The sequence below is a fragment of the Rhinatrema bivittatum genome, chromosome 3, assembly GCF_901001135.1.
Source record: "Rhinatrema bivittatum chromosome 3, aRhiBiv1.1, whole genome shotgun sequence".
NCBI classification, from domain to species: Eukaryota; Metazoa; Chordata; class Amphibia; order Gymnophiona; family Rhinatrematidae; genus Rhinatrema; species Rhinatrema bivittatum.
The window spans coordinates 126,062,227-126,076,633 of record NC_042617.1 but is presented as its reverse complement, the minus strand read 5'-3'; the positions used below and the strand labels follow the sequence as shown (position 1 = coordinate 126,076,633).

The following is a 14,407-nucleotide window of genomic DNA, read 5'->3' as shown; positions in this document are numbered from 1 at the left end:
TAATGGGGATCAAGATCTGCACATCGTCTGCATATAGGAAGTGAGTTACTTTCAAGTGGGTTAGCAGTTGACAAAGCGGTAGAAGGTAAATATTAGAGTGTAGGGGAGAGGGAGGAGCCCTGAGGAACTCCTAAAGATGAAGAATGGTGGGTAGATTCCTTGTTATGGATCTTGACCTTATAGCCTCTATTGCTGAGGAATGTATTGAACCATGATAGTGCAGTTCCTGAAATTCCTATGTTCAACAGTTGATTAAGGAGGATGGAGTGGTTGACGGTATCAAATGCGGCCGAAAGGTCTAAAAGAATAAGTAGAAAGGATTGGCCTTTGTCTAGCCCCATGATATGGTCTGTCAGGGATATGAGTAGAGTTTACGTGCTTAAAGCTTTACGGAATCCATATTGTGAGGGGTAGAGTATTTTGTGCTCTTCAATGTAGTTGGAGAGTTGACTGTTGACCAGCTTTTCCATTATCTTAGCAATAAATGGAAGATTGGAAATCGGGCGAAAGTTGTTGGGGTCCTTTGGTGTCTAGATTAGGTTTCTTTAAGAGTGGTTTTAGAGGAGCTAGTTTAAGGTCTTCTGGAAATAGTCCCCGGGATAAAGAGCAGTTGATATCATCTGCCAGAGTTTTGGAGATTGTTTCCGGTATTAGGAGGAGCTTTGTAGGTATTTGGTCGAAGGGGTGGGAGGAAGGTTTCATTTTCTTAAGTAACAGAAGGATCTCAGTGGCTGTGATGGGTTCGAATGATTCAAAGGAGGTTCCTTTGTTTAGTATCTGCAGAGTATTAGTGTGAGAATTGTTACTGGGGGTCAGTCGCTCTAGCAGGTTAGATATTTTGTCTTGGAAAAAAATAGCCAAGTCCTCTGATTTTGATTGAGCTAGGTCTAAGGGAATATCTGGAGTGTTGATGTGTCAGGTTGGATATGTAAGCGAAAAGAGCTTTTGCATCAAATACAAGGTCATGTATCTTGCTAGCATAGTAATCTTTTTGATTTTAGGGTGGAGTTCTTGTAGTGATGTAGAGCTAGTTTGTAGGCAGCTAAGGTGCTGGGGCAGGGGGCCTTACGCCATTTGCTTTCTTTGTGTCTTAGGCTCTGTTTAAGATTATGGAGGTTGTTTGAGAACCATGGTTGTCTTTTTGTTGGGTTTGGGTTTATTTTTTTTGCTGAAAGAGGACATAGTTTGTTTGCTACTGCCTCGGTGATGTTGCTCCAGGATAGAATGGCTGAGTTAGGGTCAGAGAGGTTAATGTGAGGAAGCTCTGAAGTGAGGTGGCTGTTGAGGTTGTCGGACGAGCAGGGTCTTCTGCAGAGAAATGAGGATTTCGAAGGGGGATTTTTCCTGAATTGTCAGAGTGAAAGTGGCGGTGATTAGTGAATGATCTGACCACGGGACCAGAGTGCAAGAAGGAGGGGAGGAGTATTTGATCCCTGCATTTACGAAGATGAGGTCCAGGATGTGGCCAGCTTTGTGGGTGGGCTTGTTGACGATCTGCTTAAATCCCATAGTTGAGAGGGCAGTGACTACAGCCTCGCAATTGGTGGTGAGTGTAGGGTTGTCAACATGTAAATTGAAATCTCCTAAAATTATTGCCGGGGATTCCAAATTCAGGTGTGTTGTATTTATTTCTACAATGGGGGAGGCATCTGAATCTAGAAGGCCCGGAGGGGCGTAGACGAGTAGGACTTGGAATTGGGCTGTTTTGAAAAGTCCTATTTCCAGTTTAGAGTCTGATTTAACTGAGAGTTGGGAAAATTTCAAATCTTTTTTGGCTGCCAAAAGAATGCCCCCTCCCCTTTTTTTGAGACGAGGGAGAAGAAGTCGTAGAGGTCGGTGGGGAGTTGTTATTGCAATGTCTGTTGGTTTAAGCCAGGTTTCTGTTATGGCACAGATGTCTGGGTTGGAGTCTAAGAGAGTCATTGAGAATCAGGGATTTTTTGGTGAGATTGAGCATTGAATAGCATAATTGAAAATAGTGTTAGTCCTAGTAATTGGGTAAGAGGAGAAATCGTAATTGGGATAAGGGCTGTGTAGTTGCGAGATCTTTGTAGCAAAGTGGTTTTTCCTGTGGTGAGGAGGTTGTGTTGAAGAATTGGGATGGGAAATCTCTGTGTCATTCTGAACTGTTGCATTAGGACGCTCAGTTGAGAATTTGAGTGCGATGGGTGATTGTGTATGGAGGTTTGGTGGATTGTTCCAGACAGTATGTTTATTGCTCTTAAACTTTTGAGGTCACAATTCATTATTTCTCTGCATTTTTGGTAAAATAAAAATACTAAAATGCTCCTTGCATAAGTATTCAACTCCTGTGCTGTGGAAGCTCCAAGTTTATACAGATATTGCCCTAACAATTGGCTTAGTTGGCCTCTACCTGTGAATCATTAAAGTCAGCTTTTCTAGATAAGACCCCCAAATTCCAGTATCATTGGTCAGATTGTGAATCTGAAGGAAAGCTATAAAAAATCAAGACAAAGAGCATTCTAAGGAAATTAAAGATAAGTTATAAACATGCAAAAGATAAGAAAAGACTACAAAAATATCAAAGTGCTTGGATATCCCAGTGAAAGTTGTGGATCAATTGTGAGAAAATGGAAGCTGAATGACACCACCTAGACAAGTCCGCACCTCAAACCTCAGTATCTGAGCAAGGAAGAAACTTGAGGGAAGTCAGAGGCTAGTAGGAGTTACATAGTTGAGTGGCTGAGACTGGAGTGGAGGTGTACCAGTCAGCTATATCAAGAGCTCTGCATACGACTGGCCTACAAGGAAGTGTGGCTAGAAAGAAGCCATTACTGAAGAAAACCTACATCTGGAATTTGGCAGAAAGCATCAGAGTAACCCAGCTAAAATGTATAAGTCTTTGTGGTCAGATGAGACAAAAATGGAGCTTTTGGCCAAAATTCAAAATGCTATGTGGCACACACCTGACATTGCCAATTCCTCAGCAAAGTATGAGTAACAGCATCATGGAGATTCTTTTCCTCAGCGGGGACTGGGCATCTTGTTAAAACTGAAGGACATTTGGATGGTGCAACATAGAGGGAGGTACTGTAAGACAACCTGCTTGTCTGCTTAAACTAAAACTTGGGAGAAAGTTCACCTTTCAGAAGGGCAAAGTTCCCAAGCACAAGGCCAAAGCAATACAGGAATGATTTGAAAAGGTGAATGTTCCACCGTGGCCAAGTCAGTTCAGATCTCAATCCAGTTGAGAATCTGTGGCAGTATTTCAAAACTGCAGTCCATAAGTGTCATCCAACCAACCTGAACAACCTGGAGCAAATCTTAACGAAGAGAAAAAAAACACTCCCAAAAAATGTACAAAGCTGGTAGAAACATACTCAAACAGACTAAAACTGCTGTTACAGCAAGTACTAGTTTGAAGGGTTTGAATACTTATGTAAGAAGCTTTTTTCAGTTTTTCTCTACATTTTTTGTAAAATAAAATTGACACTGAAAATTTTACATTCAGGGCATACTGGCTTGCAATAAACACTGGAACAATTTGTAAGTATCATTTTATCAATTTGTCATCTGCCTTTCTAGGGGATTGAAAAATGTTGCAGGCAACTGTATTTCCTTGTCCCCAGAGGATTGTCTGTTTGCACCTGAGGTAATAGAGGCTAAAGTGACTTTCCCAAGATCTCCAGGACTGGCAGTGGGGTTTGAATCCTGGTTCTCAGTCTGTTCCAGTCACTTGATGACTACTCTCAGTATTGCTCCAATAAGGCAGAAGAAGATCTTGGGCCACTCTGCAACAAGCTAGTTCTTAAGAGAGCAGGTATTTTGTGGTGTATGATCACACCATCATGCCTTAACAGGTGCTGCTGTTTAGTGTCCAGAAGGAATGTTGGCATCTTGAGACTACTGTATTGTTTCATAATGGCTTGGGTGCTGCTTTCCCTTTAAAACCCTTTAAATGTTTTGTTTGCTTTGATATCCCCGGTGTGTGTGTGTGTTAACATCTTGGCAATGCTTGGGTATTTTGTACTTTGGTGCCTTAAAGTATGGTCTTGGAGCAGTTGCATATTAGTACCTCAGAGCTGATCGGAGTGCTGATGTGCTTCCATTCATTGATGTGTGTAAGGCATTGTTAGCTTCAAGTCACTTTCAGTGAGAGCCTGTCTTCTGCTTCTAAATAGCCTTGCTACATGTCAGATTGTGTGAACAACTTACTGAGGAGTTTTCCTATATCTTCCCCCCCCCCCCCCCCCATCCTTTGACAGGAAAACTTTGATCCTTTCAAATAGCCCCCCTTTCCTTCCCAGTTGTTTTTGCCAAGTTAACTTGTACAAGACTGCACACTTAGCTCCTTTCCCCTAAACGTGAACAATGTTTACACCTATATCTTGAGACAAGTTTTTCTTACCTTCAGAAAAAAATCAACCTTGCTATTCAACTAGGCCTTAGACTCCATGCTAGACTTGAATGACTGCAACATTGACATCGCGCTCACTAAGATTTTTATTTATTTATTTAACGGTTTTATATACCGACATTCATCAATGATATCACATCGGTTCACAGCGAAACAAGAAACTAGTGCCTGTGGCGGCGCTTTACATCGAACAAGTTTAACATAATACAATTAGAACATATTGAAACATAATTAGAGAGTAAGGAAAGGTAGGGGAAATAAAGCATTAATCTAAAATTAAAATAACATGAATACAAGAGGGTAAAAAGAGAAAAAAGGAGGAAAAGTGACAGAAGAATGAAATTAGATTAATAAATTAGTGTAGGCAAAGATTGCAGGTATATACAATATGTACAATTATAGGGAATAACATGAAATATCAAATGTGAAGGGAAGGGGTGAGGAGAGGGGGGGAGAAGAAGGGGTAGGGAGGGGGTAGGGTAATACAGAAGGGAGTGAGAGGAGGAATGATGTGTGCTTAGGGAGAGACCAGTTCGAGGGGGACTCATCCGCATTTAGTGAAAATCTGGGTCAAGGGGGACAGAGATGGGAGGGCATAGATGAGAGAAATGAGAATTTAAGTGTATGCTTTGGTGAAGAGCCAGGTCTTAAGCTTGCGCTTGAAAGTTTTTGGGCATTCTTCTTGGCGAAGATCTAGTCCTCTTACGTTTTCCCTTCACTAGATGAATTCCATTATATGGGACCTCATGGTACAAGGCATTATTTCTATCATCTCTATCCCATTATCCCCCTGTCCTGTGTATTTCCTTGCATGTTGCAACTTCTGCCCTTGGTAACTGATACTATTGTAATCTGCTTTGGGACCAACTTGGTAAAAGCAGAATATATTTATAACCATTTGATAGTCCTACAAGTTATGGTCTTAACTCTATACTGTCCCAAATGTGTTTTGGATCTCAGGAGTGCAGGTAGCAGATCTGGTAAATTTTATGTTGCAGTTCTGTTTTTCACAGGATGTCTTGGGCCTCTGACTACACCTGGATTTGATGCTGCACCTAGAGGCACAAAACATCCCATTCCTGTATAGCAGGATTTCCCAAACTTTACTCCTGGGGGAATTCTGCACAAAAAATCAAAAATTCTGCATGCACGTTCTAAATTCTGCACATTTATTTGTCAAAATAATATTTTTTGCAAATTCTGCATTTCAGTGCAATCCAGTATTTTCATGAGGAGGTAAACAGGAACAGAAGCAGAGGTCAAAGGAGGATTCACATTTCCATCTGCTTTAGGTCAGGGGCAGCAACCCATGGCATTGGACAGCTGAGCAGACAGCTGCCACTACCTGAATCAGCAAGCTAGCTCCAAGCCTCACATGCAGCAGGAGTCTCATTTAACCAAACATCTCCCACTGCTGTGGGACCAGTCTTGCACAGCAGGAGATGTTTGGTTAAATGCAACCTCTGCGGCAGAAGTCAGTCCGCTCAGCTGTCCAGTGCCAGGGCATACATGTCAGGCTGCAGACATCTGGCTCAGAACAAATGGAAATATGAATCCCCCTTGGCCTCTGCCCCGGTCCCATTCTGCTTTCCCCACATACCTTGAGCCCCCACTAGAAATTCTCTCCCTCTCCTCCCCCCCTCCGATTGTAGGGTTCTGGCCTTTGTACAGTGCAGCTTGCTAACCTCGCCTCTGCAGCACTGCCTGTGCTCTCCATGCAGGAACCTCACCCGCGATGGTTCCACTCTCCGTGCGCATGCCTGTGCCTCAATGGTTCTGCTCTCCGTGAGCCGCGAACTTGCTCATGTCGCGATGGTTCCGGTTTTGCTTCCTCTTCCGACAGAGCATTCGGAAGGGAGAAGCATTTGGCTGCGGTGGATTTTGCAGGAAGGGAGAATTCTGTGCAAATTCTGCATTCCACAGTAGCACAGAACTCCCCCAGGACTAAAACATTTATCCACTATGACCTATATTAACATTTTAAATTCACATGACACCGGATGATCAAACAAGCAGGCATCCACTCTTCTCCCTTCTACTCACCCAGAGCAAGAAAACAGTGGTGAACATCAGGCAGTAGGGGGGGCCTGTCAGTTGGAGGGGATGAGACCTGTGAATGTATGCAGGCTGGTAGGTGGTGTTAGAGCTCAAGGTCTGTGCAAAGAGAATAGCACGGGGTGTCCCCATTTTGAGAACCTTTTCTGTATAGAGCAAAAAGGGTTTTGCTACTCAGTGCAGTGTTTTCTAGAGTTCCTTTAGCTGTAAATGTATTTGATATGTCCTGCAAATCCTTAAATAACTGTGCCTTAACTTCACATGCACAAAAAAATTGATTTGGAATATAGTGTAACTCTTTTAAATTCACTTCAGTTTATAGGCAGGCAAATAACATCAACATGTTAAAAGAAGGGATGAGGATTGAAGCAACTCATGTGAAGAAGAAACAGCTACACTTTTTCCTTCCTGCAGAAATCGTGCAGAAGAAAAAGAAGGTAAGAACATATGGAACCTGTTTTCCAAGGACTTCCCCCCCCCTCTTGTATCTATAGAATTTTCTATATAAAGTGCAGAATATTAATCCATCTTATTTGGCCAGTAGAGCATACCAGACATCAACCAAAATGCAGGTGGATTGGAGTCAAAAAGAAAGTCCCTGGATGGAAACTGCTTAGACAATTCCAGAGAGACTGATTTAGGAGCACTGTTCACCTCCCCAGTTCCCTTTAATAAAGTCTGCAATCGAGAGAGCCCACCCAGGATGGAGACTCAAAGGTTTGTAGTTTTTACCACATTTTTTTCTTTGAGCTCTTTCTAAAAATGTCTGAAGGTGTCTTTCTGCATTATTCTGTTCCTTGACTTGTCATAGTCCTGAAATTTCTGTGACAATCTTGTGCTAAATTAGATTAGCTTTTTGTGTAAACTTACTTAATGTACAATTTGTTTTTAAAAATTAAATAATTTATTGTAGCTGTTAGTCATAGGACATGCTTTAGAATTTCAAAAAAATAAGAATTTATAAGTTTAAATTTCAGGTGCTAAGTCCTCCAACTTAATTGATGTACCATGAGCAATTTGGTAGGAATACCATGGTACTCATTAAGATGCATTTTATAACATTGCAGAAGTTTTTTTTTATTCACAAGTTTTCACAAGGGTGACCACTGCTATCCATTACTTTTACAGAAGCTTGTAATTGAAATTGCTAGCAATGTCTTTTCATATTTAGTCAGACTGCTCATAAAGAGAATCTCCTGCTGAACAGGGTACAGTATAACATAAAACACAATTATAAGCAATAAAACATGGTACGCTGTTCAGGCAGGAGCTCATTCCAAAGGGATGGACCCACTATAGAGAATGCTCCCCTCCTTATGGTTTGAAGACAGTAGTCTGTGAAAGATGGAACAGTAAGTAGATATTTACGCAGAGAACATGAACGTCCAGGCTTGTAAACTGTTGTCTGTAATGAGGGCCTTGATCCGTGTACAGCCTTACAATAGAAATTTTAAACTTCACATACTGTTCTACGGGCAGCCAATGAAGCTGCTGCAGCATTGTAATGTGCTCGTGCATGGCATAAGTCTCTACCACGCGTGCTGCCACATGTTGCAGAACCTGCAAAGCTCGAATACAATATTTGGGTAACCCAATATGCAGAGTTGCAATAATGGTTACTACAAAGGCTTGTACAATTGTTCTTAGTCTTCTCTGGAAAGTACGTATTTAAGGAATCTCAGCCTTAATTTAAACCGGTTTGAATAACTGAAGACATTTATGGTTTTAGTCTGGCTTGGTTTAAAATAAAACAAAGGTCCCGTACAGAATCAACAAATGGAAGCAAGGTGTCACCAATCCCTAAGTGAGATCTATAGACTGATCCCCTGTGCCCACCCAGAGCTCTAGATTTGGTCACGCTTAGATGTAAATTCTCACCAAGCCAGCTCTTTACAGACCCCAGACATTGAGAGATGATAAATGGTATCTGTCATAGATCTAACCATTGGAAAATCAACTGATTGTCTAGCATAAATCTTGAAAATTAACCTGAAGGTCCTATTTTCTCATTGACCTTCTTGCAAAGGTTATTGAGAAAGTAGTGTATAGACAGTTGGATAGGTATCTAGAAGAAAACTCCCTCTTGAATCCCAGCCAACATGGGCTTAGGGGAGAGAACACGGAGCTATCAGCTATATTTTTGAGGGGTTTTGAGCAGGGTCAAAGGTTTCTGTTGGTGCTGCTCGATACATCTGCAACATTTGATAGTTGATCATAGTTTGCTGCTACATTGACTGAATTCTGTATATCTGGGGTTCAGACTGATTTTCCTCATTTCTTTCAAAGAGAAGCTTTCAAGTAATCTTTAGTACGGGAACTTCTAAGTGGTTTGATATTAAATTGGGGATTCCACAGAGATCTACCCTATTTAATATTTATATTACACTTATGACAGGTACTGGGAATTTTGGGGGTAGAATATTGGATGTTCAGACAATATTCAGTTTTGGATCCCAATTAAGGATTCCCTGAAAGAAGCATTTAAGATGCTGGCATTTGTCAATAAAAAAAAAAAGTTTTAACTCTAAATCGGTACATCAGTAAGGCTGAAATTATATTGTTAAAAAAAAATTGCCAGTGTCAGATGTCATTTGAAGGAATGTATCTTCTACTATCAGTTGTATGTAACTTGGGAGTCCAGCTGGATTGCAAACTAGCTATGAAAGGTCATGTGTAACCTGGTGAAAGTCGGGAACTTCAATTTGTGTATATTATGTCGATTAAAGCCATATTTTGGGGTTTGATTTTTGGTTAATTATGCAAATGATGGTACAAAATATTGACTATTGTAACGCTTTCCTTCCAGGGTTACCAAAACATGATTAAATCAGTATAGTTACAAAATTCTGTGGCCAGAATACTTTGTGGAGTGGGGTGGTATGAATGTATCATGCTTGTACTTAAGGTCATTCATTGGTTGCCAGTATCTTTTAGGATTAGTTTTAGTGTTAGTAATACATAAGGTACTCTCTAAATTGGAAAATGTATGGTTGACACATAGATTATGGTGGTATGAGCCGCAAAGGGAATTAGTATCTGTGAATAAAGGTCTTTTAGTGACTCCCTCAGAAGGGAGCTAGCTTAAACATGGTGCGTGAATGAGCGATTAGTGGCAAGACAATACTCTGGAATTCAGTGCCAGAGGAGTTACAGCTAATGAGAGAGCACAAGCTATTTAGGAAAATGCTTATCAATGTCTTACATTTAACTTGCCAACATTTATGCATTATCCTATTTTTTTCTGTTGGATCCTTCTTCCAATTTTTGAATGAAGATCTTTTGGCTAAAATAGCTTCTTTCACCAGTTTATAGTCGCGAGGGCGGCTGTCTCTGCGACTATCTACCTTACAAGAGGTTCTTAATTTACTGAGGCTCGTGGCACTCGGAGGTTTTGCTGCGCAGGCTGGTTTGTTATAGAAAACACTCAGTTTTTACATTTCTCAATAATACTCTTTATTATAGTAAGCAAAGGAAAGCCAGAAGAAGAATATAGGATACAGGTTTCCTGGGAGTGACTTGTAGCGTCTTAACAGTGACGCATCAAAGCCTTCTCAGTTTTCAAGTTACACATTACATTGTTATATACAGATTTTGCTAAGTATGTTTTTTGTTTTGGGATGACTTCCTTATTTGAACTGAACAATAAGAACATAAGAAAATACCATACTGGGTCAGACCAAAGGTCCATCAAGCCCAGTATCCTGTTTCCAACAGTAGCCAATCCAGGCCATAAGAACCTGGCAAGTACCCAGAAACTAAGTCTACTCCATGTTACCATTTTTCCCTATATGCATCACCTTGTACTTATCCACATTAAATTTCATCTGCCATTTGGATGCCCAATTTTCCAGTCTCACAAGGTCTTCCTGCAATTTATCACAATCTGCTTGTGATTTAACTACTCTGAACAATTTTGTGTCATCTGCAAATTTGATTATCTCACTCATAGTATTTCTTTCCAGATCATTTATAAATATATTGAAAAGTAAGGGTCCCAATACAGATCCCTGAGGCACTCCACTGTCCACACCCTTCCACTGAGAAAATTGTCCATTTAATCCTACTGTTTCCTGTTTTTAGCCAGTTTGCAATCCACGAAAGGACATTGCCACCTATCCCATGACTTTTTACTTTTCCTAGAAGCCTCTCATGAGGAACTTTGTCAAACGCCTTCTGAAAATCCAAGTATACTACATCTACTGGTTCACCTTTATCCACGTTTGTTTAAATCCTTCAAAAAAGTGAAGCAGATTTGTGAGGCAAGAATTGCCCTGGGTAAAGCCATGCTGACTTTGTTCCATTAAACCATGTCTTTCTATATGTTCTGTGATTTTGATGTTTAGAACACTTTCCACTATTTTTCCTGGCACTGAAGTCAGGCTAACTGGTCTGTAGTTTCCCAGATTGCCCCTGGAGCCCTTTTTAAATATTGGGGTTACATTTGCTATCCTCCAGTCTTCAGGTACAATGGATGATTTTAATGATAGGTTACAAATTTTTACTAATACGTCTGAAATTTCATTTTTTAGTTCCTTCAGAACTCTGGGGTGTATACCATCCAGTCCAGGTGATTTACTACTCTTCAGTTTGTCAATCATGCCTACCACATCTTCTAGGTTCACTGTGATTTGATTCAGTCCATCTGAATCATTACCCATGAAAACCTTCTCTATTACGGGTACCTCCCCAACATCCTCTTCAGTAAACACTGAAGCAAAGAAATCATTTAATCTTTCTGCGATGGCCTTATCTTCTCTAAGTGCTCCTTTAACCCCTCTATCATCTAACTGTCTGACTCCCTCACAGGCTTTCTGCTTCGGATATATTTAGTTTTTACTGTGAGTTTTTGCCTCTACAGCCAACTTCTTTTCAAATTCTCTCTTAGCCTGCCTTATCAATGTCTTACATTTAACTTGCCAACATTTATGCTTTATCCTATTTTCTTCTGTTGGATCCTTCTTCCAATTTTTGAATGAAGATCTTTTGGCTAAAATAGCTTCTTTCACCTCCTCTTTTAACCATGCCGATAATCGTTTTGCCTTTCCATCTTTCTTAATGTTTGGAATACATCTGGACTGTGCTTCTAGAATGGTATTTTTTTAACAATAACCACGCCTCTTGGACATTTTTTACCTTTGTAGCTGCTCCTTTCAGTTTTTTTTCTTACAATTTTTCTCATTTTATCAGTTTCCCTTTTGAAAGTTTAGCACAAGAGCCTTGGATTTGTACACTGTTCTTCTTCCAGTCATTAAATCAAATTTGATCATATTATGGTCACTGTTGCCAAGCGGCCCCACCACCGTTACCTCTCACCAAGTCCTGTGCTCCACTGAGAATTAGATCTAAAATTGCTCCCTTTCATCTGTTCCTGAACCAATTTCTCCATAAAACTGTCATTTATTCCATTCAGGAACTTTCTCTTTCTAGCATGTCCCAATGATACATTTACCCAGTCAATATTGGGGTAATTGAAATCTCCCATTATTACTGCACTACCAATTTGGTTAGCTTCCCTAATTTCTCTTAGCATTTCACTGTCTGTCTCACCATCTTGACCAGGTGGGACGGTAGTATACTCCTATCACTAAAGTCTTCCCCGACACACAAGGAATTTCTACCCATAAAGATTCGATTGTGCATTTAGTCTCATGCAGGATGTTTATCCTGTTGGACTCTATGCCATCCTGGACATAAAGCGCTACACTGCCTCCCGGGTGCTCCTCTCTGTCATTGTGATATTTGTACCCCGGTATAGCACAGTCCCATTGGTTTTCCTTCCACAATGTCTGAGATGCCAATTAAGTCTGTCATCATTTACTGCTATACATTCTAATTCTCCCATCTTACTTCTTAGACTTCTGGCATTAGCATACAAACATTTCAAAGTGTGTTTTTTGTTTGTATTTTCATTCTGCTTTTAATTGATAGGGATAAGTTAGAATTTTTTAGCTCAAGCGACTTTGTAGTTACAGGCACTTGGACTACTTTTCTTATTGGAACCTCTCTGTTGGGATGCCCTAATTCTAATGCATCATTAGCATCCTTTGAAGATACCTCCCTCCGAACCATGTGCTGCTGAGCGACTGTCTGCTTTCCCCTTTGTTCTAGTTTAAAAGCTGCTCGATTTCCTTTTTAAAGGTTAGCGCCAGCAGTCTGGTTCCACCCTGGTTAAGGTGGAGCCAATCCCTTCAGAAGGGACTCCCCTTCCCCAAAAGGTTCCCCAGTTCCTTACAGAACTGAATCCCTCTTCCTTGCACCATCGTCGTATCCACGCATTGAGATTCTGGAGCTCTGCCTACCTCTGGGGACCTGCACGTGGAACAGGGAGCATTTCAGAGAATGCTACCCTGGAGGTTCTGGGTTTAAGCTTTCTACGTGTACAATTTCTCACTGGTGGGCAAAATCATACATGTGACACTCAATGCAAAACACTGGGAAGCCCCCCTCCTGCTGCTGCCTTCATCTCAAATTTGTTCAGTTCCTACTTAAGTTTTAGGTTGCTATGGGAGCAGGAATGTGTTTAACATCTTAAGTGTATTAGTGAATTCACTAATGTCTGGGCCTACAGGGGAATGATCACTCTCAATAAGGGTGGTTTTTTTGTGAAGGTGTGGCACCTGCCTATAAATTAAAGGATGAGTGAGGGGTGGGACTGTTGGGAAATGCAGTCTAACTTCAGTTAGCCAGAGTGACTCACTGCTCTTAACAAATGTTGGTACCAAATCACACTAACTTAACACCTTTCCAAGGTGAGAAACTGAACTGAACTTTTCAACTTTTTTACTTCAGTATACCCTGCTCCTAGCTTATTTCTAGCTTCTGGCTACTCTTGTTTTGTTTTTAATATACAAACACTCTAACTTCTGTTTATTTGCTGACTTACTGACTATTAAAAGCAAAAACACACTAAATAATATTCCCAAATAGTTAACTTTGCCCCAATTCTTTTAAAAAAGAAAATTTCCCAAGCAAAAACGTACTGATTCCTTTCAGCCACCAGCAAGGTGATCCTCTCCTCTGTGCTCCCATTGGCAGGGTGGATTAATTTAAATCACCAAGAGCTTGTATTTAAATTAATGTAAATGTCGCAATTTTTAATTAAAACATTTTACAACTAAATAGCCTTTTATACTATATGTGCAACACTTTTTCTTTCTAGAATGTACCCTCTTAACCAAATATATGCATTTAAGCTTTGGTATAGCTATTCAGATTTAGCTGTAAAATATATTTTATATATTTTTGAAATAGATAACTTCAATTTGTGCCAAACGTCTTTACACGAAATGATACACTGGCATATGCATTTGTTAAATTAAATCTTTTATATGTATACAAACATTATTTAAAGGAGACAAAACACAGTAGTTACTTGAAGTGGCCAGACATCCTGAAACTAGATGTAGTAATTGCAGAACATACTAGTTTTGTGACCTGCAACCTAGAACTAAATATGTATAATAAAAGTTCCTAGCCAAGTAGAAAGAATCCAATAAGAAGCTAAGACAAGTATGAGACCAATCAGATGGACATATTTATTCCATAATGTGCTGAACCAAAATTGGCACAACCAGAACTATTTGGCCACTACATTAAAAGATAAAAATTGAGTACCTAGAAAAGCTCTTGGGCACTTTCAAAAACTGTGAAAAAATTCTTATACGCAGTTAGCTCAGTGTGTGCATGCAAATAACTAAATATTCCATTTTATCCTACTACAACAGTCCAGACAGGTGGGTTAAGTCCCCCTACCAGTAGATAGTGGCAAAGCACACAGCTTTCTCAATGATATGTAGAGGTGGGGTAGCACAGAGAAACCCAGTATTCTGTCTCCAGCAAATTATAGGACAACTGGTGCAGCAAGAGTTTTTTTGTTTTTTTTTTTTCTTTGGCCTGCCTCCCACTTGGATGGATTTTAAGCATTGGCTTGCTTTCTTACCTTCCTTGGGCCAGGCACCTGTTTTAGACCAGAGT

The 14,407-nt window shown here is 40.3% G+C and overlaps 1 protein-coding gene across 3 annotated transcripts in view; it reads left to right on the top strand.

Moving 5' to 3' along the window:
- Positions 1-14,407, top strand: part of PAPOLG (poly(A) polymerase gamma) — a 246,617-nt gene that overhangs the window by 91,883 nt on the left and 140,327 nt on the right. For all 3 annotated transcript variants that reach the window (XM_029593721.1, XM_029593722.1, XM_029593720.1), the window contains exons 16-17: positions 6,749-6,870; positions 6,978-7,150. In XM_029593721.1, coding sequence (XP_029449581.1) covers positions 6,749-6,870; positions 6,978-7,150 — 295 coding nt within the window. The remainder of the gene's footprint in view (positions 1-6,748; positions 6,871-6,977; positions 7,151-14,407) is intronic.